General features: G+C 47.4%; 1 protein-coding gene across 2 annotated transcripts in view; it reads left to right on the forward strand.

Moving 5' to 3' along the window:
- The first annotated feature begins 287 nt into the window (after positions 1 to 287).
- The window catches only part of LOC138283718 (astacin-like metalloendopeptidase), a 728,958-nt gene continuing 703,207 nt past the window's right edge, over positions 288 to 26,038 (forward strand). For both annotated transcript variants that reach the window (XM_069221760.1, XM_069221761.1), the window contains exon 1: positions 288 to 397. In XM_069221760.1, the coding sequence (XP_069077861.1) occupies positions 326 to 397 (72 nt within the window). In that variant the 5' untranslated portion in view covers positions 288 to 325. The remainder of the gene's footprint in view (positions 398 to 26,038) is intronic.

Genomic DNA, 26,038 nt, shown 5'->3' on the forward strand with positions numbered 1-26,038 from the left:
CAGCAGCGATAAGCGCTCCTGTGCCTAATGCAATCCTCCCCGCATTAGGGAAACCCCTCAATTAGCCCTATCTCTGGGTTGGTCCGACGTGTGTTTGGGCCTGGGAGAGATGCTTGGGGCTGCCCTTGGCGCTCCCTCTTTATGCCAATATGTTTTCTCCAGCCTAAGCCTTGATGAAGCCGGCCCCTTTGGCGACGGGCCAGGCAGAGCGAGAAATTAACCTGCTGGCGGTGGGCACCGAGTCAGTATATAAGGCCGTTTGCGAGCGTTCAGTGAGGTGAGGGAGGTCCGGTGAGACGGATTTCAGGAGTGAGAGAGGGCAAGGATGGTTCGAGGAAGGGCCGCATGTCTGCTGCTGCTCTCTGTCCTCCATGCGGTGCACAGCAGGCCTCGCGAGGTGAGAGATGGTGCCTGTAGAGCACACATTACCAGCTCAACGTCCTCCTGCCACTTCCGTAACTAAAGGGTATAGGTGTGTAACGCAGTTTAATCTCAAATAAGAAATTAGCCCCCCTCTCAGCTCCTTGAGACCCTCATGGGTGAGTAGTGCTCTGTACCAATTCCTTGATTGATTGATTGATTGAAATTGCGCTTGGCTGAATTTATTCTCACTGGTGTGGCAGGGTTACAAATGTGTGCCTTTCATATTCTTATATCTTGTCACAGTACATTGCACAGTCCCATATTATAGTCGGCCATTGGAATTATGGTGTTGTCCGTGTAATTGCCACATAATCCATTATAAAATGCATAATCAACAGGTTTAAAAAAAAGAAAACTTTTCTAGTTCAAATGGTATGAAAGTTGCTAAAATTACTGCAACCCTTGTTGCCACACAATTGAGGGCCCTTCGCAAGGGCTGACTGGTCATTTTTCTGTTGCTTATTGCTACGCTTGGGTGGTAAACTTGTACCACTGAGGTACAATCTATGCCCAGATAGTAATTACAAGTGTAAAAAAATGACAAAGTAATGAAGTAATACTATCACAAAATGTGCCTCATTAGGCTGCATTATTTGTCTTTCCTTGTTACATAATTTAGCCAACACTGCTGCATAATTTCAGTGGTCTAGTTTATAGTGATATTATGTTTCATATGTACTAGCAATGGTACTGATCACAATTAATTTCAATTAAGAGCTAGTAAGAGCTATGTAATGTGGCACGATATACACCTGGTGGCATTAAGGCTAATTATCCAAACTTATCTCAGAACTAAATAATTAATTCCACAGGAAAATATTAAAAGTGATATCGCTAAATTGTTACCACAAGGTACGATTTCTATTGTCTGCGTACATTGTGCATATACTTTATACAGCTATGTAAACAAAATTTAATCTGTTCCATTTGGTTACATTTCCTAAATAGTGTTTGGTTACTTTTTGCATCTCACTGCACAGCATTAGGTTTGATAAGGTTCGCTGTTACAGTGAAAGATCGCACAGCTGATGATTCATGCACAGAAGCTGCAGACCATGGGGTTCTTCTACCTTCAGTACCCAAAGCTGCATCACATACACATTCAGAAAATACATGCTGTCTGCTTGCCTCAAATAAGTTATTGTGTCATTTTATCAGTATAATTTTGCACACTCATCCAGTGTTTAATGAACGCAAAACACACCACATACAGGCACACACCACATGCATAAACACCAAGTTTATACCAATACACACAAAACATAAGCACACTCACACCAGGCTCAAATGAACTCTGCACACAGAAATACGTAACATGGAATGGCCATGCAACACACATGCTTAATTAAAAAGCACCACAGGCATGCACACACATACAATACTCACTCAAACTGCAAATGTACATATGTGGATCATATATACCAGAGATACACAAGCACAGGCCTTCACTATTCACAAACTGGGCCACAAAAACTGCAGCCCAACAAGCTGTCAATGCTTCTCTCCCCTTAGCCTAATCTGCCGAAAATATATATATATATATATATATATATATATATATATATACACACACACACAATAAATGATGTAAGAAGTCCAGCTATTTGAAATTAAACACTAACAAGACTGAAGCTGTGATCTTTGGGGAGAGCCCTTCTTAGTGCGACTACACTGGTGGCCAACAGAGCTAGGACCTACTCCCACCCCCTTCACCTGTGCCAAGTATCTCAGGAGCATCACTAACTGAAAACTTGACATGACAGCCCAAAATCAGTGTTGTCACCATCTCATGCTTCCAGACCCTGAAGATACATATCTCATCTCACCTCAAGGAGCTACACTATTGCAGATGTTGTCACCATTTATGACCTGGTGCATGATTATGCTGAAGCTTTTGTAGTACTTCATGAAATATATGTATCTGCAGTTGTTATAGGGTTTTGCAACTGTGTAGGAAGTTGTCTTTCTATATACTATCTCAAAGTGAGAGATAGTGTGCACAGAGTCCAAGGGTTCCCCTTAGAGGTTGATAGAGGATGATAGGGGAAAACTTAGGTAATACTAATGCTCTATTTTGTGGTAGTGTGGTCGAGCAGTAGGCTTATCAGAGGGTAGTGCTAAGCATTTGTTGTACACCCACAGTCAATAAATGAGGAACACACACTCAAAGACCTAACTCCAGGCCAATAGTTTGGGAAGCATCCCGAACAACGACTCCTTAACAACGAAGTCGTGGAAAACGAAAGCGGAACAGCGCTTTCGTTACCCACTTCCTTGTTAAGGGTCCTTAACCACGCGTGTTCTTAACCATGCACATGCGTGGGTAAGGCACAGAAGAAGGGAGTCGGCTGAGGAGGACGACGCGATCAAGGAGGAGGTAAGTGGGGCTGGGTTTTAAGGGCAGGGGGGGTCGGGCATTTTTAGTTTTAGGGGCAGGGGGTCGGGTGGTTTAGGTTTAGGGGCAGGGGAGGGGGGGTCAGGGCATTTTTAGTTTTAGGGGCAGGGGTGAGGGTCGGGGTATTTTTACTTTTTGGGAGTGGGGGTTGGGGTAGTTTAGGTTTTAGGGGCGGGGTGGGGGGTTGGGGTATTTTTACTATTTGGGAGTGGGGGTTGGGGTGGTTTAGGTTTGTGGGGTGGGGGTATTTTTAGTTTTAGGGGTGGTTTAGGTTTAGGGGCGGGGGATCAGGTTATTTTTAGTTTTAGGGGTGAGGTTGGGGGGTCGAGGATTTTTTAGTTTTAGGGGTGGGGGGTCGGGCGGTTTAGGTTTGGGGGGAGGGGTATTTTTAGTTTTAGGGGTGGGGGTCGGAGTGGTTTAGGTTTAGGGGCGGGTTGGGGCATTTTTAGTTTTAGGGGCGGGGGTCGGGGTATTTTTAGTATTGGGGTGGGGGTTGGGGTAGTTTTAGGTTTTAGGGGCGGCGGTGGCAGGGTCGGGTATTTTTACTTTTTGTGAGTGGGGGTTGGGGTGGTTTAGGTTTGTGGGGTGGGGGTTCGGGGTGTTTTTAGGTTTAGGGGTGGTTTAGGTTTAGGGGCAGGTGAAGGGGGTTGGGGTATTTTTAGTGTTAGGGGCGGGGGTGGGGGGTCGAGGTATTTTTAGTTTTAGGGGTGGGGGTCGGGCGGTTTAGGTTTGGGGGAGGGGTATTTTTATTTTTAGGGGTGGGGTGGGGGGTCGAGGTATATTTAGTTTTAGGGGTGGGGTGTTGGGGTGGTTTAGGTTTAGGGGCAAGGAGGGGGGCGTCTGGGCATTTTTAGTTTTAGGGTGAGGGTGGGGGGGTCGGGGTATTTTTAGTATGTGGGGGTTGGGGTGGTTTAGGTTTTAGGGGTGGGTGTTGGGGTGGTTTTAGGGGTGGGGTGAGGTGTTGCGGTAATTTTAAGGGTGGGAGTTGGGGTGGTTTTAGGGATGAGGGTGGGGGGATCGCGGTAATTTTTAGGGGTGGGGTTGGGGGACAGGGGGGACGCATTCTGGAACCATGCATGCCTTTCACTAATGCCTTTACCAGGAATGCCCTTACAACGAAAAATCGTTGTTAAGGCATTTGTGGTAAAGGCATTAGTGGTAACAACGAGGTTGTTGTTCCGAACTCGTTGTTCCGGCATGCGTGGTTCCAGCATGCGTTGTTCCGACATATATTCCAATAGTTTTTATATAGAAAAATATATTTTCTTAATTTATTTTAGAACCACTAGATTCAAGATTTGAAGTAAAATACATAAAATGCAAGGTACTCCACGCAGATAAGTAGGGAACTTTGAATTAGAGCAGTGGTACACACAGTATAGGTTAAAATTGCAATAAGCTATTTTAAAAGTGGACACTGCAAAAATCAGCAGTTCCTGGGGGAGGTAAGTATGTTTAAGTTTCTCATGTAAGTAAAGCACTTACACAGTCAGTCTCCTGAGCATAGGCAGCCCACCGTTGGGGGTTCAAGGCAACCCCAAAGTCACAGCACCAGCAACACAGGGCCGGTCAGGTGCAGAGGTCAAAGGAGGGCCCAAAACACATGGGGGCCTATGGAGAACAGGGGTGCTCCGGTTCGGCTCTGCTGGCAGGTAAGTACCTGCGCCCTTGGGGGGCAGACCAAGGGGGTTTTGTAGAGCACTGGGGGGACACAAAGAAGCACACAAAACACACCCTCAATGGCACAGGGGCGGCAGGGTGCAGTGTGTAGGAGGCTGGCCTGGCTTATAGTGGGTACCTGATGGTACTTACACCTTGTGCCAGGTCCAGTTATCCCTTATTAGTAGATTAACAGTGTTCTAGCAGCTTAGGCTGTTAGAGGTAGCTATAGCAGAGCAGCTTAGGCTGAACTAGGAGACATGCAAAGCTCCTACTATACCTCTTATATCATATAGCACTATATCATAAGAATCACAATACTCAGAGTTACTAAAAATAAAAGTACTTTATTTTAGTGACAATGTGCCAAAAATATTTCAGAGGATATACTCCCTTAGGAGGTAAGTAAAATACACAAAATATACACACAAACCAAAATCAGGTAAGTAAACCGTTAGAAAAGTAGTGCAAACACTGTAGAATACAATAGGATGCAATAGGCCTGGGGGCAACACAAACCATATACTAAGAAAGTGGAATCCGAACAACTTAGGGACCCCCGGCCTAGTGTAGTGTGTAGTGGGTCGCTGGGAGTGTTAGAAAACACTAAGGGTGTCCAAGATACCCCACCCCAAGACCCTGAAAATAATGACCCTACTTCCCCAGAAACACACTAAAGTCGTTATAGGAGATTCTGCAAAGACCACAACTGACTGCAAAGCACTGAAGATGGATTCCTGGACCTGAGGACCTGCAAAGGAGGGGGACCAAGTCCAAGAGTCACAAAAGTGTCCGGGGGGCAGGAGCCCACTAAACCCCGGATGAAGGTGCAAAATGGCTGCCTCCGGGTGGAACAGCTGAAGATTCTGCAACAACGGAAGATGCCAGGAACTTCTCCTTTGCACAGAAGATGTCCCACAGAATGCTGGAGGATGTAGAGTTGTTTCCCTGCAGAAAGATCACAAACAAGCCTTCCTAGCTGCAAAGGTCGTGGTTGAAGAAAATGGGTGCGGACCGGGCCCTGGAAGGACCAGGAGCTCGGCACTTGGAAGAGGAGACAGTGGGGGCCCTCAGCAACACGGAGATCCCACGCAGACGAAGGCAGCACCCGCAGAAGTACTTGAACACGGGTTCAAGAAAACTGAGAACGGCAGTCGTCTCAACACTACAAAGGAGGGTCCCACAAAGCTGGTGGTCAACTCAGCGAGTTCAACAATGCAGGACAGAGGCTGGGGACCTGGGCTAAGCTGAGCAGGAAGGATTCCTTGCAAAAATGTACAGACGCTCTAGCAGCTGCAGTTCACGCAGTACACAAGATTACTGTCTGGCGAGGGGAGGCAAGAACTTACCTCCGCCAAATTTGGACAAATGGACCACTGGACTGTCGTGGTCACTTGGATCTAACACCTGTGTTCCAGGGACCACGCTCGTCATAATGAGAGGGGACCCAGAGGACTGGTGGAGCAGAAGTTTGGTGCCTGCATTAGCAGGGGGAAGATTCCGTTGTCCCATGGGAGATTTCCTCTTGGCTTCCAGTGCAGGGTGAAGGCAGACAGCCCCCAGAGCATGCACCACCAGGAAACAGTCGAGAAAGCCAGCAGGATTAGGCACTACAATGTTGCTGGTTGGCTTCTTGCTACTTTGTTGAGTTTTGCAGGCGTCCTGGAGCAGTCAGCGGTCGATCCTTGGCAGAAGTCGAAGAGGGAGATGCAGAGGACCTCTGGTGAGCTCTTGCATTCGTTATCTGATGAGAATCCCACAGGAGAGACCCTAAATAGCCCTCAGAGGAGGATTGGCCACCTAGTCAGGTAAGCACCTATCAGGAGGAGTCTATGACGTCACCTGCTGGCACTGGTCACTCAGAGGCCTCCATTGTGCCCGCACACCTCTGGATTCAAGATGGCAGAGGTCTGGGATACACTGGAGGAGCTCTGGGCACCACCCCTGGGGTGGTGATGGACAGGGGAGTGGTCACTCCCCTTTCCTTTGTCCAGTTTCGCGCCAGAGCAGGGGCTAGGGGATCCCAGAACCGGTGCAGACTGGCTTATGCAAGGAGGGCACCATCTGTGCCCTTCAAAGCATTTCCAGAGGCTGGGGGAGGCTACTCTTCCCCAGCCCTTAACACCTATTTCCAATGGGAGAGGGTGTAACACCCTCTCTCAGAGGAAATCCTTTGTTCTGCCTTCCTGGGACTTGGCTGCCCAGACCCCAGGAGGGCTGAAGCATGTCTGTGGGTTGGCGGCAGCGGTAGCTGTAGTGAAAACCCCAAAGAGCTGGTTTGGCAGTACCCAGGGTCCATACTGGAGCCCCCGGGATGCATGCGATTGGCACCCCAATACCATATTTGGAATGGGGGGGGGGACAATTCCATGATCTTAGACATGTTACATGGCCATATTCGGAGTTACCATTGTGAAGCTACATATAGGTATTGACCTATATGTAGTGCATGTGTGTAATGGTGTCCCCGCACTCACAAAGTCCGGGGAAATTGCCCTGAACTATGTGGGGGCACCTTGGCTAGTGCCAGGGTGCCCTCACACTTAGTAACTTTACACCTAACCTTCAGTAAGTGAAGGTTAGACATATAGGTGACTTATAAGTTACTTAAGTGCAGTGAAAATGGCTGTGAAATAACGTGGATGTTTTTTCACTCAGGCTGCAGTGGCAGTCCTGTTTAATATTGGTCTGAGCTCCCTATGGGTGGCAAAAGAAATGCTGCCGGCCATATGGATCTCCGGGAACCCCAATACCCTGGGTACCTATGTACCATATACTATGGAATTATAAGGGTTTTCCAGTGTGCCAATTAGAATAGGTGAAAATGGTCACTAGCCTGCAGTGACAATTTTAAAGGCAGAGAGAGCTTAATCACTGAGGTTATGATTAGCAGAGCCTCAGTGACACAGTTAGGCACTACACAAGGAACACACATTCAGGCCACAACTATGAGCACTGGGGTCCTGGCTAGCAGTTTCCCAGTGAGACATATAAAACACACTGACAAATAGGGTTTTCACTATGAGCACTGGGGTCCTGGCTAGCAGGGTCCCAGTGAGACAGTAAAAACACCCTGACTTATACTCACAAACAGGCCAAAAGTAGGGGTTACAAGGCTAGAAAGAGGCTACCTTCCTACACAGTATTCAAAGTAGGTGTCGGGTTTGCTATAGGAAGCAATGGAGGGACCTGGAGGTCACTTAGGCGATGCAGGCAGGGCACAGGGGGGCTTCTCGGTCCAGCCACCGACTGGCCTAGGAAGAGGGCCACCTGCTGGTCACTCCTGCACTGGAGGTTGGTTCCTCTCGGTCCTGGGGGCTGCTGGTGCAGTGCTTGGTCCAGGCGTCGGGTTCCTTGTTACAAGGCAGCCGGAGTCAGGGGGAGCCTCTGGATCCTCTCTGCAGGCGTCACTGTGGGAGTGCTGGGGGGTCGACTCAGGTTAATCATGTCATCGCAGTTGCCTGAGAGTCCTCTCTGCAGTGTTTGTTCTCTGGAGCTCGAACCGGGGACATCGGGTGCAGAGTGAGAAGTCTCACACGTCCGACGGGAAGGGAGAGTTCTTTGAAAGTTGTTTCTTTGTTGCAAAAATGTTGCTGTTGGTGAACAGTGCCGCTGTTCTCTGGAGTTTCGTGGTCCTTCAGTTTCAGGGCAGTCCTCTGAGTCCTCAGAGGTCTCTGGTCCCTGTCCGATGCGTCACTGGGCAGGTTCTTTGAGTCTGGAGACAGGCCGATAGGGCTGGGGCCAAGTCAGTTGTCGTCTCTGTCGTCTCCGCAAGGCTTTCAGGTCAGCAGTCCTTCTTCTTTGTGTAGGTTGCAGGAATCTGATTTCCTGGGTTCAGGGTCGCCCCTAAATACTAAATTTATGGGTGTGTTTAGGTCTGGGGGCAGTAGCCAATGTCTACTGTCCTGGAGGGTGGCTACACCTGAGAGGAGGAGGGCACATCCCTAATCCTATTGGGGGAATCCTCCAATCTCAAGATAGAGGATTTCTAAAGGCAGGGGTCACCTCAGCTCAGGACACCTTAGGGGCTGCCCTGACTGGTGGGTGACTCCTCCTTGTTTTTCTCATTATTCTCTCCTGCCTTGCCACCAAAAGTGTGGGCAGTGGCCGGAGGGGCGGGCATCTCCACTAGGTGGGATGCCCTGGGGTGCTGTAACAAAAGTCATGAGCCTTTGAGGCTCACATCCAGGTGTTACAGTTCCTGCAGGGGGAGGTGAGAAGCACCTCCACCCAGTACAGGCTTTGTTCCTGGCCACAGAGTTACAGAGGCACTCACCCCATGTGACTAGAAACTCGTCTGGTTGTGGCAGGGTGGCAGAAACTGGTCATTCTAGCACTAGGAGTCAGACTGGTATTCAGGGGGCATCTCTAAGATGCCCTCTGGGTGTATTTTACAATAAATCTCACACTGGCATCAGGGTGCATTTATTGTGCTGAGAAGTTTGATACCAAACTTCCCAGACTTCAGTGTAGCCATTATGGAACTGTGGAGTTTGTGTTTGACAAACTCCCAGACCATATACTCTTTATGGCTATCCTGCACTTACAATGTCTAAGGTTTTGCTTAGACACTGTAGGGGCATAGTGTTCATGCACCTATGCCCTCATCTGTGGTATAGTGCAGCCTGCCTTAGGGCTGTAAGGCCTGCTAGAGGGGTGACTTGCTATGCCATAGGCAGTGTGAGGTGGACATGGCACTCTGAGGGGAGTGCCATGTTGACTTAGTCATTTTTCACCCCACCAGCACACACAAGCTGTGAGGCAGTGTGAATGTGCTGAGTGAGGGGTCCCCAGGGTGGCATAAGACATGCTGCAGCCCTTAGTGACCTTCCCTGGCAACAGGGTCCTTGGTACCCGGGGTACCATTTATAAGGGACTTATCTATGTGCCAATTGTGGGAACAAAGGTACAGTTTAGGGAAAGAAAACTGGTGCTGGGGCCTGATTAGCAGGGTCCCAGCACACTTTCAATCATAACTGGCATCAACAAAAGGCAAAATGTCAGGGGATAACCATGCCAAGGAAGGCATTTGCTTACACAACCGCCCCCCAAACGAAAGAGGATGAGACTAACCTTTCCAAAGAGAGTCTTAATTTTCTAAGTGGAAGAACCTAGAAAGGCCATCAGCATTGGCATGGGCAGTCCCAGGTTTGTGTTCCACTACAAAGTCCATTCCCTATAGGGATATGGACCACCTCAACAGTTTAGGGTTTTCTCCTTTCATTTGCATCAGCCATCTGAGACGTCTGTGGTCAGTTTGAACTGTGAAGTGAGTACCAAAAAGGTATGGTCTCAACTTCTCCAGGGACCAAACCACAGCAAAGGCCTCCCTCTTAATGGCACTCCAACGCTGCTCCCTGGGGAGTAACCTCCTGCTAATAGGAGCAACAGGCTGGTCAAGGCCATCATCATTTGTTTGGGACAGGACTGCTCCTATCCCATGCTGAGAGGCATCAGTCTGCACTATGAGCTGCTTAGAATAATCTGGAGCTTTCAAAACTGGTGCTGTACACATTGCTTGCTTCATGGTGTCAAAGGCCTTTTGACAGTCTACGGTCCAGTTAACTTTCTTGGGCATTTCTTTAGAGGTCAGTTCTGTGAGGGGTGTCACTATAGATCCATATCCCTTCACAAACCTCCTATAGTACCCAGTCAAGCCAAGGAATGCCCTGACTTGAGTCTGGGGTTTTGGAGCTACTCAGTCCAGAATAGTCTGGATCTTGGGTTGGAGTGGCTGAACTTGGCCTCCACCTACAAGGTGACCCAAGTAAACCACAGTACCCTAAACTATCTGATATTTAGATGCCTTGATAGAGAGGCCTGCTGCTTGTAGGGCCAGCAAAACATTCTTCAGGTGGACCAGGTGATCCTGCCAGTTGGAGCTAAAGACAGCAATATCATCAAGATAAGCTTCACTAAAGGACTCCAAGCCAGCAAGGACTTGATTTACCAACCTTTGGAAGGTGGCAGGGGCATTCTTTAAACCAAAGGGCATCACAGTAAACTGGTAGTCCCCATCAGGTGCCGAGAATGGTGTTTTCTCTTTTGCTCCAGGTGCCATTTTTATTTGCCAGTACCCTGCTGTCAAGTCAAAGGTACTTAAGTATTTGGCACACCTAATTTGTCTATTAGCTCATCTGCCCTTGGGATGGGGTGAGCATCTGTCTTGGTGACAGAGTTGAGCCCTCTGTAGTCCACACAGAACCTCTCTCTCTCTTGCCATCTTGTGTGTGAGGTTTGGGACCAAGACCACTGGGCTAGCCCAGGGACTGTCAGAGTGCTCAATCACTCCCAACTCCAGCATCTTGTTGACTTCCACTTTGATGCTTTCCTTGACTTGTCAGACTGTCTGAATATTTTATTCTTGACAGGCATACTGTCTCCTGTGTCCACATCATGGGTACACAGGTGTGTCTGACCAGGGGTTAAAGAAAAGAGCTCAGCAAACTGCAGTCAGCCTGCTTTTGGCCGGAGAGGGTGTCTGAATAGATCACTCCATCTACTAATCCATCTTTAGGGTCAGTGGAGAGGGGATCAGGGAGAGGTTCACTCTCTGCTTCCTGGTCCTCATCTGTAACCATTAACATGTTTACATCTGCCCTATCATGGAAGAGTTTGAGGCGTTTAACATGGATCACCCCCTTGGGGTTCCTGCTAGTGCCTAGGTCCACCAGGTAGGTGACCTAACTCTTTCTCTCAAGTACTGGGCACAGGCCACTCCATCTGTCCTGGAGTGCCCTGGGAGCCACAGGCTCCAGAACCCAGACTGTCTGCCCTGGCTGAAACTCAACCATAGCAGCATTTTGGTCATACCACAACGTCTGGAGTTGTTGGCTGGCCTCAAGGTTGTTGTTTGCCTTTTCCATGTACTCTGCCATCCTTGAACGTAGGCCTAGTACATATTCCACCACATCTTGTTTAGGTTCATGGAGAGGTCTCTCCCAGCCTTCTTTTACAAGTGCCAGTGGTCCCCTAACAGTATGGCCAAACAAGCTCAAAGGTGGAAAACCCTACTCCCTTCTTTGGCACCTCTCTGTAGGTGAAAAGCAGGCATGGCAAGAGGACATCCCATCTCCTTTTGAGTTTTTCAGGGAGCCCCATGATCATGCCCTTCAATGTCTTGTTAAATCTCCCCACAAGACCATTGGTTTGTGGATGGTATGGTGTGGTGAATTTATAAGTCACCCCACAATTATTCCACATGTGCTTTAGGCAAGCTGACATGAAGTTGTACCTCTGTCAGAAACCACCTCGTTAGGAAATCCCACTTTGGTATAAATACCAATGAGTGCTTTAGCTACTGCAGGGGCAGTAGTGGACCTAAGGGGAATTGCCTCAGGGTACCTGGTAGCATGATCAACTACTACCAGGCTATACTGGTTCCCTGATGCTGTGGAAGGTTCAAGTGGACCGACTATGTCCACTCCGACTCTTTCAAAGGGGACCCCGCCACTGGAAGTGGAATGAGGGAGGGCTTTGGATGGCCACCTGTATTACCACTGACTTGACAGGTGACACAGGAGGTGCAAAACTCCTTTAATCTCTGGGGCATATTGGGCCAGTAGAAATGGTTGACTAATCTCTCCCAGGTCTTCGTTTGTCCCAAATGCCCAGCAAGGGGAATGTCATTGGCCAAGGTCAGAATGAACTCCCTGAACTCCTGAGGCACTAGCACTCTCCTAGTGGCACCAGGTTTTGGATCTCTTGCCTCAGTGTAAAGGATACCATCTTCCCAATAGACCCTGTGGGTTGCACAGACATTTCCTTTTTCTTGCTCAGCTGCTTGCTGTCTTAGGCCTTCAAGAGACGGACAAGTTTCTTGCCCCTTACACAGCTGTTCTCTTGAGGGTCTCCCTGGACCCAAGAGCTCAACCTGGTAAGGCTCCAGCTCTATGGACTCAGTTCCTTTGGGGATAGAACATCTTCCTGGGAAGAGAGGTTCTGTTTCTTTTGCTGTGTTGAAGCTAGTTCCCCAGTCTTCCTTCCTTTTCTCTTGGAAGGTCGGGCCATTATTCCAGACTCCAACACTTCTTTTTCACCCTGAGCCCTGGTCTGTGCCCTTGTCCTGACACACATCAGTTCAGGGATACCCAGTATGGCTGCATAGGTCTAGTGCTCTACCTCAGCCCATGCTAAGGATTCCAGATCATTCCCTAGCAGACATTCTACTGGAATTGCAGAGGAGACTGCCACCTGTTTCAGGCCAGTGACCCCTCCCCATTTTAAATTAACCATGGCCATGGGATGGACTTTAGTTTGATTGTTAGCATTAGAGACTGGATATGTCTGTCCAGCCAGGTACTGTCCTGGAGAAACCAGCTTGTCTGTCACCATTGTGACACAGGCACCTGTATCCCTCAGGGCTTCTACTCTAGTCCCATTGATTAAGAGCTGCTGCCTGTATTTTTGCATGTTAGGCGGCCAGGCAGCAAGTGTGGCTAAATCCACCCCACCCTCAGAGACTAATGTAGCATCAGTGTGAGCCCTGATTTCCTCTGGGCACACTGTTGATCCTACCTGGAGACTGGCTATTCCAGTGCTAACTGGAGTAGCATTTGTTGTGGGAATTTTCTTGGGACAGGCCTTGTCTCCAGTTTGGTGTCCATGCTGTCTACAGATACGACACCAGGCCTTCTTGGGATCAAAGTCTTTACCCTTATACCCATTTGTGGACTGTGAAGAGGCTCTGGCCTACCCTCCTGAGCAGGTTTTTGGGGTCCTGTTAAAGACTCTTTACTTTTTCACTTGGATGTCTCACCACTCTTCCCCTGGGTAGGCTTTGTGACCCCTTTCTTTTGGTCACCACCTATGGAAGTCTTGGTCACCCTAGTCTTGACCCAATGGTCTGCCTTCTTTCCCAATTCTTGGGGAGAAATTGGGCTAAGGTCTACCAGATGTTGATGCAGTTTGTCATTGAAACAATTACTTAACAGATGTCCTTTCATAAACAAGTTATACAGCCCATCATAATCATTTACACCACCGCTAGTTATCCAACTATCTAGTGTTTTGGGTCTGGCTCGAGGATTTTTGAGCCCCCCTGAACCTAATCCTGTACTCCTCAGTTGAGAATCCAAAGCCCTCAATCAGGGTAGCCTTCATGAGGTCATTGTATTCTGCATCTTTACCAGAGAGTGTGAGGAGTCTATCCCTACACTTTCCATTGAAAATTTCCCAAAGGACAGTGAGATCTGTTTACTTTTATGGTTGCACAAGCCCTCTCAAAAGCTGTGAACCATTTGGTGATATCATCACCATCTTCATATTTTGTTACAATCCCTTTGGGGATTTTTAGGAAATCAGTATTCTCTCTGACCCGGTTTATGTTGCTGCCACCATTGATGGGAACTAAACCCATCTCTTGTCTTTCCCTTTCTATGGCTAGGAGCTGCTTCTCCAAAGCTAATCTTTTGGCCATCTTGGCTAACAGGAAGTCATGTTTATTGAGGCTGCCCTCAATGCTTCCAGAGGTACTGGTCTCCCCTGTGGAAGAACCAGTCTCTCTGACTATGATTTGTGGAGTCAGGGTTTGAGTAACCCTGTTCTCACTGGTTAGGACAGGAGGGGGGAATTCATCCTCCTGTTCACTAACTTCCTCATCTGAAGGATTATCCTCAGAGGGGTGGTCCCTTGTGAGCTCTGCCAAAAGCTGCTGGAGCTGTACTTTGGTAGGGTTGGACCCAGTTTTTATCTTTTTAAGTTTACAGAGAGACCTTAACTCTGACATCCCTAGATGCAGGTAAGGGGTTAGGTTGAGTTCCATCACCATTTCATCTGTATTATACATTATCACTCTAAAAGTTGGGATTACTGTTTAAGCATCTAAAAACTACTTCTAGAACTTAACTTCTTAGCTGCTGGGTCTTCCCCCCCCCCCAGTTCTGAGCCCTTTTTTGGCTATTTGGGGTAGTTCGCTCTTAGGCCTTCCTAACTTTTTGTCGACATAAGCTATCCACGCCAAATTTGCGTCCTTTTTTCCCAACATCCTAGGGATTCTAATGGTACCCAGAGTTTGTGGTCTCCCCTGGAGGAGACCAAGAAATTAGCCAAAATACAGTGAACATTTCGTTTTTTTTTTTTTTTTAATGGGAAAAAAGGGCTGCCGAAGAAGGCTTGTGTTTTTTTTCCCTTAAAATGGCATCAACAAAGGGTTTCTGGTGCTAAAATCACCATCTTCCCACGTTTCAGGAACAGGCAGACTTGAATCAGGAAACCACATTTTTCAACACAATTTTGGCATTTTACTGGGACATACCCCATTTTTACTATTTTTGGTGCTTTCAGCCTCCTTCCAGTTAGTGACAGGAATGGGTGTGAAACCAATGCTGGATCCCAGAAAGCTAAACATTTCTGAAAAGTAGACAACATTCTGAATTCAGCAAGGGGTCATTTGTGTCGATCCTACAAGGTTTTCCTACAGAAAATAATAGCTGAAATAAAAAAATATTGAAAGTGAGCTGGAAAAAAACAGCCATTTTTCTCCATGTTTTACTCTCTAACGTTTTCCTGCAATGTCAGATTTTTTAAAGCAATATACTGTTATATGTGCTGGACTCTTCCGGTTGCGAGGATATATAGGGCTTGTAGGTTCATCAAGATCCCTAGGTACCCAGAGCCACTAAATGAGGTGCACCTTGCAATGGGTTTTCATTCTATACCGGGTATACAGCAATTCATTTGCTGAAATATAAAGAGTGAAAAATAGGTATCAAGAAAACCTTTGTATTTCCAAAATGGGCATAAGATAAGGTGTTGAGAAGCAGTGGTTATTTGCACATCTCTGAATTCTGGGGTGCCCATACTAGCATGTGAATTACAGGCCATTTCTCAAATAGACGTCTTTTTTACACACTGTCTTACATTTGGAAGGAAAAAATGTAGAGAAAGACAATGGGCAATAACACTTGTTTTGCTATTCTGTGTTCCCCCAAGTCTCCCGATAAAAATGGTACCTCACTTGCGTGGGTAGGCCTAATGCTCGCGTCAGCAAACGCAACATGGACACATCACATTTTTACATTGAAATCTGACCTGTTTTTTGCAAAGTGCCTAGCTGTGGATTTTGGCCTCTAGCTCAGCCGGCACCTGGGGAAATCTAGCAAACCTTGGCATTTTTTAAAACTAGACACCTAGGGGAATCCAAGATGGTTACCCAGAATCCTTTGCAAACCTCAAACTTCTGGCTAAAAAAACACATTTTCCTCACATTTCGGTGACAGAAAGTTCTAGAATCTGAGAGGAGCCACAAATTTCCTTCCACCCAGCGTTCCCCCAAGTTTTCCGATAAAATTGATACCTCACTTGTGTGGGTAGGCCTAGCGCCCGCGACAGGAAATGCCCCGAAACACAACGTGGACACATCCCATTTTTTGACAGAAAACAGAGGTGTTTTTTGCAAAGTGCCTACCTGTAGATTTTGGCCTCTAACTCAGCCGGCACCTAGGGAAACCTACCAAACCTGTGCATTTTTTAAAACTAGAGACCTCGGGGAATCCAAGATGGGGTGACTTGTGGGGCTCTGACCAGGTTCTGTTACCCAGAATCCTTTGCAAACCTCAAAATGTGGCTTAAAAAACACGTTTTCCTCACATTTCGGTGACAGAAAGTTCTGGAATCTGAGAGGAGCCACAAATTTCCTTCCACCAAGCGTTCCCTCAAGTCTCCCGATAAAAATGGTACCTCACTTGTGTGGGTAGGCCTGGTGCCCGCGACAGGAATAGATCACACAACGGTCAATGTTGGTCCTTACATGAGGCAGCTGTTGACCCTGGGGTGATCCATTCCTGACGCAGGCACTAGGTATAGGCACTCAAGTGGGGTAGTGTTTTTATCAGTACAGGTGAGGAATCACTGGGTGGTAGGAATTTTGTGGGACCCAGCATATTCCTGTAGTTTGTGTGACAGAAATGCGAGAAAAATTGAGTTTTTATTCATCATTTCAGCTTTGCAGGGTATTCTGGGTAAGAAAACTTTGGGGAATTCACACAAGTCACACCTCTGTGGTCTCCCTCGAATGTCTAGTTTCCAGAAATGTTTGGGTTTAGTATGTTTCTCTATATGGCCGCCGAACCCAGGACCAAAAACACAGGTGCCTGCCTTACAAAACCAGTTTTTTTGTGATAGATAATTTTGATGTCTCCACAATACGATTTGGGCGGTGGAATTTGGGGCTGAACTAAATTAGGGAGCTCCCAAGAGAGCACTCTCTCTCTCTGTTTGCCGCCGCATTCACCTGCTCTCTGGGTTGGGCTAACCCACTATTACCCTGTTGCACAGACTGTGCTTGCGAAGGGACAGCAGGACTGTCCTCATCACCTCCCTCATAATTTACTGGAAGAGGAGTTATCGAATGGGACTCCTCCGACTGAAAAATCACTCCTAGAGTCTGCGCCATTGTCCTATCCCTCAGATGCTGTCTCAGTATCTGATGTCTCAGTCTCTGATCCTATGTCAGAGCTGTCCTCTATAACCCGAGTGACGGCAGCAGTCATCCATCAAGATGCCATCTCTGCTATTGGCTAAACTGTTGCTCTAAAACACTAGCCTACGTAGACAGTCACAAAATCGATGGTGTGTGTGAGATACGTGCAACAGTAGAGGCCACCTTACCTGCGCTTCTTCCCTCAATCAGCACGTTCTTTCAAGACACTCAAAAAACACCTTGTCACATACCATTTGTCACAGTCCTTAGCACCTCCTGTGCCCAGTCCAACAATCATTATTGGTGCTCTCTCTCCCTCCTCCTCAGATTCCCTCATTACCACCCAGCAAAAGTGCCCTTCATCTCTCCATAGCCGCCCCCCACCCCGCACATACATTTCATTTGTATTATAGCGCAGGTAATGGCTGACTTTACTAATGTACTCAGCTATTGACATAAAATACAGATTTGCTCTTTGCAGTAGGCATATAAACCTTCTGCACTTCTTTATGGCACTAAAACTGCCACTAGACAAAAGTCTGATCCTTTTGTAGCAGAAACATAATCACAATACTTACTTGACTTTTTTATTGCTGCCTAAAAGCTACAGTTGATATGCGTCAGTTGAAGTATGTGCATTGCTTTGAAGACGCAAGCTGCCACTGCAAGACAACTGGTGGCAAATATATATATATATATATATATATATATATATATATATATATATATATATATATATATATATATATAGATCACTTTTATATGTGGGTCTGGTTTTCCTGGGGGCCGATCGCAGCCCCCAGGGAAACCACACATGTATTGACAAAAATGATCTATATCTATCTATCTCTATATACATATATATATATATATATATATATATATAATTTTCAAAGAACAGTGCAACTCGATTAAGCACCAAAAGGCTGCACAATATCCAGAAGCTCGTGGAAAGTAGAGAATGAGAACAGTCACCAAAAATCGTTCATGTGAAGAATCGTCGGCTTCATTTATTAGAAAAGTTCATACAATAAACAAAATTAAATAGGTGGCACTTCCAAAAAATATGAAATGAAAATCCATTAAGTGCCCAAGATGAACAACAAACACACGCTGTCCCGGCCAAATGTCTACATAGATATCTATAGATCTATAGATATATCTACATAGATATATCTATATATATAGATCTATATATATATATAGATCTATATTTTTTTAGTAGTTGTATGGTTTCCTTGGGGGAAAATATTCCCAGGAGGGCTTTTGCCACTGCAAGAGCTGTTCTGGTCTTTTAAGGTAGAGCTTCAGGGTACCGAGTTGCATGGTCCACCACCAGAAGGATAGATCTATTTCCTGAAGCTGTTGGAGGGTCAAGGGGGCCAACAATGTCAACCCATACCCTCTCAAAGGGCACCCCAACCACTGGGAGTGGAATTAAGGGGGCCTTAGGTGTGCCACTAGTCTTGCCACTGGCTTGGCAGGTCACACAGGAGCGACAAAACTCCTTGGTGTCCTCTGACATATGAGGCCAGTAAAACAATGGAACAAGTCTAGCCCAAGTTTTACTCTGGCACAAATGCCCAGCCAAAGAAATATCAAGGCAGAAGAAACTCCCTATACTGCAAAGGGATGACCAATCTCCTGGCATCTCCAGGCTTAAGGTCCCTTTACTCAGTATAGAGCAGGTTATCTCCCCAATAGACTTTATGGCTATCAGTGATATCCCCATTCTGCTGTTTGACAACTTGCTGTCTTAAACCCTCTAGTGTGGGACAGGTTTGCTGTGCCACACTCAGCTCTTCCCTAGCAGGCCCCCCTGCACCCAAAAGCTCAGCAGTGTCTGCTGCCAGCTCATCTGGTGTAGGTTCTTCACAGGGAGAGGATTCCTCTTCCTCAAAATGGGAATCATCTTGAGAGGGAGGGATAGTGGGCAAGGATTTACCCTTTCTATCCCTAGCTTTTGGGAGCACTTGGTATATCCTTCCAGGATCCAAGTTTCCCTGTCCCCTTTGCTTCTGGGCCTGAGCCCTTGTGAGAGCAAAGATATGCCCTGGAATGCCCAGCATTGCTGCATGAGCCTCCAACTCCACTTCTGCCCAATCTGATGTCTCCAAATCATTGCCTAGTAAGCAGTCTACAGGTAAATCAGTGGCTACCACAACTTTCTTTGGACCAGTAATCCCCACCCCCAGTTGAGATTCACAACAGCCATGGGGTGGCTAAGAGTGTTGTTAGGAGCATCAGTCACTTGGTACTGCTGACCAAGTAGGTGTTGTTCAGGGGCAACCAGTTTCTCAGTCACCATAGTGACACTGGCTCCTGTATCCCTGTAGGCCTCAACCTCAACACCATTTATGAGGGGTAGTTGCTTGTACTTACCCATATTAAGGGGACAAACAACCAAGGTGGCAAAATCAATACCACCATCAGAGACTAAAACAGCCTCTGTAGTCTCCCTAACAAGACCAAACCCAACTACATTACCAATGGTGAGCCCAGCTACACCCTTTGATTGGCTATTTGTAGTGTTCTTCCCACCACCACTGCTTTTACTAGGGGCACTAGAGGACGCAGTTAGGGTTGTGGTAGTGGGAGCCTTGGTGTTTTTCTTTGGACAAGTGGAATCACTTGCCCAGTGGCCTTTACTTTTACATAAATAACACCATGGCTTCTTTTGATTGTTTGAAGAGGATTTGGACCCACCTCCTCCAGAGTATTTTTGTGGGCCTGATGAAGCCTCAGATTTCTTTTTGTCCTTGTCGCCACCGTTGTCAGAAGACTTACCATCCTTCTTCTTGCCATCCTTGTCACTACCTGTATGAGCTTTTAGGCTCACTCTTGTTCTGACCCATTTGTCTGCCTTCTTTTCCAATTCTTGGGGGGAGGTCAGATCTGAGTCTACCAAGCACTGATACAACGAGTCAGACACACAATTATTCAAAATATGCTCTCTCAAAATAAGATTATACAGGCTTTCATAGTCAGTCACCTTACTGCCATGTAACTATCCCTCCAAGGCCTTCACTGAACAGTCTACAAAGTTGGTCCAGTCTTGAGAGGACTCAAGACTGGACAATCTTACATACATGTAAAAATGGGGGTAACATGCCAGGCAAGATGGTACTTTCCTACAAGCACTTACTCAGTCAGTCTCCTTGGCATAGGCAGCCCACCATTGGGGGTTCAAGGAAACCCCAAAGTCACCGCACCAGCAACACAGGGCCGGTCAGGTGCAGAGGTCAAAGGAGGCCCCAAAACACATAGGCGCCTATGGAGAACAGGGGTGCTCCGGTTCTGGTCTGCTGGCAGGTAAGTACCTGCGTCCTCGGGGAGCAGACCAGGAGGGTTTTGTAGACCACTGGTGGGGACACAAAGAGGCACACAAAACACACCATCAGCGGCACAGAGGCGGCCGGGTGCAGTGTGCAAAGTAGACGTCGGGTTTGCTATAGGAAGCAATGGAGGGACCAGGGGTCACTTAGGCGATGCAGGCAAGGCACAGGGGGGCTTCCCAGGCCAGCCACCGACTGGACTAGGAAGAGGGCCGCCTTCTGGTCACTCCTGCACTGGAGGTTGGTTTCTCTCTATCCCTGGGGCTGCAGGTGCTGTGCTTGGTCCAGGCGTCGGGTTCCTTGTTACCAGGCAGTCGCGGTCAGGGGAAGCCTCTGGATCCTCTCTGCAGGCGTCACTGTGGGGGTCGACTCAGGTTGCTCACGTCATCACAGTCGCCTGGGAGTCCTCTGCGCAGTGTTTGTTCCCTGGAGCTCGAACTGGGGGCGTCAGGTGCAGAGTGAGAAGTCTCACACTTCCGGCGGGAGGGGAGAGTTCTTTGAAAGTTGTTTCTTTGTTGCAAAAATGTTGCTGTTAGTGAACAGTGCCGCTGTTCTCAAGAGTTTCTTGGTCCTTCCGTTTCAGGGCAGTCCTCTGAGTCCTCAGAGGTCGCTGGTCCCTGTCGGATGCATCGCTGTGCAGGTTCTTTGAGTCTGGAGACAGGCCGGTAGGGCTGGGGCGAATTCAGTTGTCGTTGCTGCACGGCTTTCAGGTCAGCAGTGCTTCTTCTTTGTGTAGGTTGCAGGAATCTGATTTCCTGGGTTCAGGGTCGCCCCTAAATACTAAATTTAGGGGTGTGTTTAGGTCTGGAGGGCAGTAGCCAATGGTTACAGTCCTGGAGGGTGGTTACACCCTCTTTGTGACTCCTCCCTGGGGGGAGAGGGGCACATCCCTAATCCTATTGGGGGAATCCTCCAATCTCAAGATGGAGGATTTCTAAAGGATGGGGTCACCTCAGCTCAGGACACTTTAGGGGCTGTCCTGACTGGTGGGTGACCCCTCCTAGTTTTCTCATTATCCTCTCCTGCCTTGCCGCCAAAAGTCGCCCCACTAGCTGGGATGCCCTGTGGTGCTGTAGCAAAAGGCATGAGCCTTTGAGGTTCACCGCCAGGTGTTACAGTCCCTGTAGGGGAAGGTGAGAAGCACCTCCTCCCAGTACAGGCTTTGTTCTTGGCTACAGAGTGACAAAGGCACTCACCCCATGTGGCCAGAAACTCGTCTGGTTGTGGCAGGCTGGCAGAAACTGGTCAGCCTAGCACTAGGAGTCGGACTGATATTCAGGGGACATATCTAAGATACCCTCTGGGTGCATTTTACAATAAAATCTCACACTGGCATCAGTGTGCATTTATTGTGCTGAGAAGTTTGATACCAAACTTCCCAGATTTCAGTGTAGCCATTATGGAACTGTGGAGTTTGTGTTTGACAAACTCCCAGACCAAATACTCTTTATGGCTACCCTGCACTTACAATGTCTAAGGTTTTGCTTAGACACTGTAGGGGCATAGTGCTCATGCACATATGCCCTCACCTGTGGTATAGTGCACCCTGCCTTAGGGCTGTAAAGCCTGCTAGAGTGGTGACTTACCCATGCGACAGGCAGTGTGAGGTGAGAATGGCACTCTGAGTGGAGTGTCATGCCGACTTAGTCATTTTCTCTCCACCAACACCCACAAGCTGTTAGGCAGTGTGCATGTGCTGAGTGAGGGGTCCCCAGGGTGGCATAAGACATGCTGCAGCCCTTAGAGACCTTGCCTTGCAACAGGGCCCTTGGTACCAGGGGTACCATTTACAAGGGAACTATTTGTGTTTCAGGGCTGTGGAAATTGTGGGAACAAAGGTACGGTTTAGGGAAAGAACACTGGTGCTGGGGCCTGGTTACCAGGGTCCCAGCGCACTTTCAATTAGAAGTGGCATCAACAAAAGGCAAAAGGTCAAGGGGTGACCATGCCAAGGAAGGCATTTCCTTACAAAGAGCATCTTTTCAACACAGTCTCCTATCATCACACCTTTCTGTTGCACAAGTGAAAACAGAATTTGACCATTTTAGTTCATGAGGTAGAGCTCACAGCAAACATATCCATTGAGGAGTTTGTAAGAGAGTTTTCAAAGAACAACAGGGGCAGTATTACAGATAGGGAGCACTGTCCCTGTTTGCATCACTGCACACCTTTAAAAAGCTGAGCTGGGCACAAATAGAAACAGTACACCCTGTTACTATTAATGCCTCTGTCTACCCTGGAGCCAGCACTTTCAGTGAAATATAGAATGGCTGTTTATAAATATAGAAATAATGTCTTTCACAATGCAAGCAGCAAGCTGCCTGCAATTTAAAGGGGAGAGAGAGATCCCTTTACAGGCAGGTGCAGTTAATGACTGCATCTGCCTATAGGGCAATGTCTAGGGGGCCATGAAAGCCCCTTGCACACTTCAAAAAGCTGGCTATAGGAGGCACACAGAATGTGCCCCACCCTTTTGTGCCATATGGTTAGCACACACCATGAGGGTCTTTTTGCCTTCTGCACCTGCATCCTTGATATGTTGTGGGCGCAGAAGCAAAGTCATTCCCTCATTTGCATGGGGCCATGCTCCCATGAAAGTGAGGGAATCCACTCTGAAGATAGCACTGGCTCTGTAAGTGCACTAGTGCTATCAGTATTACAGAAGGGACTTCACAAGCGTGCGATACAACTTCTATCATACTACAGTATGCCGGGGCACACAAAGCAGGCCGTTGAGCCCACTTCGACCAGCTGTTGAAACCCACCAATGCATAACTACCCAAGCTGACCAATGTAATGTGCTGTTACTTCTCCCTGCTCAATCACACTGCCTCCTATAGCGTTCTCCACACATTGACACCACCCCACGTGTCAGTTTAAGTTACAATGGTTCAGCATTCACTACAGACTCTGATAGGTGTTTGAAAGCCGAATGATGGGCCTCCATGAGTGGAGGGTGATTTATTGAGTAATTCGATCTCGATGTGTGAGGTCTTGTACCTTAACTGCCAGTCTGTGTGAGTGTGGAGGTGTATGCACGGTGCCAGATGGTGCCTTTATTGGCAGTGATGGGCATGCAGTGTTTGATGAAAGCATGGTTGGCGTTGTGATTAAGGGCAATGTATGGTTTTCACACTGACCATCTGTGCCAGCATTTACAACTCTAAACGGATACCATCCATTTGCACAGCACAGCCGGATCAGTTTATCACGCTGACTGTCCAGCAGTGCAAACATTTCACACTACCAACTTGGCACATCTTGTAACACTGCTCAACAGGGCCAGAATATCACACTGCCCAGCAGCTCAAGAGCTAATACATGCTCCTCCAGTCCATGGTTCTTTCCTGGAACTGGACATCAAATAAAGGGTATGAGTTACCTAAATGGTGCACCCATTCATATAACCACAAATACACTATATGGCATGTTCATTTTCTATTTACCTTTTAAGGCTTAAAGTTAATGGTTGGGGGGGGGGTAGGGATTTAGATTAGGGTTCAAGCTTGGAGTTTAGGATAGTTACATGAAGTGTTCGGGTTTATGTTAGACCTGATGTCCTTGGCGTGGTATTCCCTCCTAAGTTTTCGCTTTTCTGATTTCGTTTTTGTTGGCCTTAGAACTATGTGAATCTTACTACTGCTAACCAGTTGCCCTCGCCCTGAAACTTGGTAAAACTGGCCTACACCTGTTTGGCACGTTATTTACTTAGAAGTCCCAAATATATATGATACTACATGTACCCAGGGCCTGGAAATTAAATGTTACCAGTGGGTCCGCATCACTCATTGTACCACCACCTAAAGTAGCACTTTACCCATGTCTCAGGTCTGCAATTACAGCGTGTAGTGCATTTTAAACTGCCAATTTGATAAGGCAAAATAAACCTTTTGTTCGGCCTAAGCCTGCTTTTTTAATGCTTATATGTCACCCTCAAGCTATGTCCTAAGAGTTCATACGGCAGGGTGCATGGTCAGGCCTCGAAAAGTCATAAACATGTTACTAGACCTGCAGGTATAGTAACTACAATAATCTACTCAACCTAACTGTGATGTACTTGACTTGTAAACTGGTCTCAAATTGTGTTATCCGAAGCATATATTTTGTATTATGGGGGTGTCTTTTTCTTCATTATTACATACAAGAGCACATTCAAATATGCAAATTTATCATTTCTGCTGTACAAAGAAACCTCACGTTTTATTTACTAGATGAAATGTTTTCCCCATTTATAATAAGAATCAAGCCCACATATAGGGTATAAATGACCCCTGGCTTACCCCTTAGTTCACTAATAGCATTGTCATCAGGGCAGGAATATTTCCTAGTTGGTGTTTAAAAATTCACTTTTAATAAATATATCACTGAAGCATATTTTAGTGCACTGTCATTTACAGACAGCACATTTTCCATTGAAATGACCACAGACTTTTCCACTAACATGCAGTTTTACTGATAAAAGTATATAGCACATAAACAATGTTTGGAAATATGGTTTCAGCAAAAATATTTAATATTTGCACATCGCTGACAAAAGTGTTTTCATTCTATGAAAACCTTTTTTCACCACATAGAATTACACAAATATGGCTTTATAAGTACTGAAATATATTTTTAAATCATTATACAGTTTACGTATTAGCTATTTCAATGTTGTGTGAAAAAAAACCGCCAGAAATCCTACAGCCTTTCATTTCACATGCTTTTCACAGCACGATTGTCACACAGTTCACTTTACAAAACCCTCTAACAGTCAGAGAAAGTAAAGTAAATGTAGGAAGACAAACTGGTGTTTGACCTCTGTCTCTGAATGGCAAGATAAAAACAAGATATAAAGGTATATTTATTGCTCATTCATTTTCAGCTTCCAGAACAGGAGAGTAGGCCCTAAAAATAGCTCATCCAGATGAAGGGGGTCATTCTGACCCTGACGGGCGGCGGAGGCCGCCCGCCAGAGTTCCCCCCTCCCTAAAAATAGCTCATCCAGATGAAGGGGGTCATTCTGACCCTGACGTGCGGCGGAGGCCGCCCGCCAGAGTTCCCCCCTCCGAAATACCGCGCGGTCGAAAGACCGCGGAGGGTATTCTAAGTTTTTCCCTGGGCTGGCGGGCGGTCGCCAAAAGACCGCCCGCCAGCCCAGGGAAAAACTCCCTTCCCACGAGGATGCCGGGTCGTAATCGAGCCGGCGGAGTGGGAAGGTGCGACGGGTGCTGTTGCACCCGTCGCGTATTTCACTGTCTGCCAAGCAGACAGTGAAATACTTGTAGGGGCCCTCTTACGGGGGCCCCTGCAGTGCCCATGCCAGTAGCATGGGCACTGCAGGGGCCCCCAGGGGCCCCGCGACCCCCCCTACCGCCATCCGGTTCCCGGCGGGCGGACCGCCGGGAACTGGATGGCGGTAGGGGGGGGTCGGAATCCCCTCGGCGGCGCAGCTAGCTGCGCCGCCTTGGAGGATTCCAAAGGGCGGCGGTACACTGGCGGGAGACCGCCAGTGTTGCCGGTCCGACCGCGGCTTTACCGCCGCGGTCAGAATGCCCTGCGGGGCACCGCCGGCCTGTCGGCAGTGCTCCCGCCGACCCTGGCCCCGGCGGTCAGAATGACCCCCGAAATCTGACTCGCAGAGTGAGTAGGCGAGTAGATTTCTCAAGGCCTGATGGTATTTAAAAATGTAGAGATATGAGTTTAAGTTTTACATATACTGGCTGTGAGAAACTTCTAAAGTTGTTTTTTTAATGTTGTAAGGCCTAGCTCTCCTGTTGACTAACACTGGGTTAACTTATTATATCTAATAAGTACTAACTGTGG

This window comes from Pleurodeles waltl, chromosome 3_1 (assembly GCF_031143425.1).
Source record: "Pleurodeles waltl isolate 20211129_DDA chromosome 3_1, aPleWal1.hap1.20221129, whole genome shotgun sequence".
In the NCBI taxonomy this organism is placed as follows: domain Eukaryota; kingdom Metazoa; phylum Chordata; class Amphibia; order Caudata; family Salamandridae; genus Pleurodeles; species Pleurodeles waltl.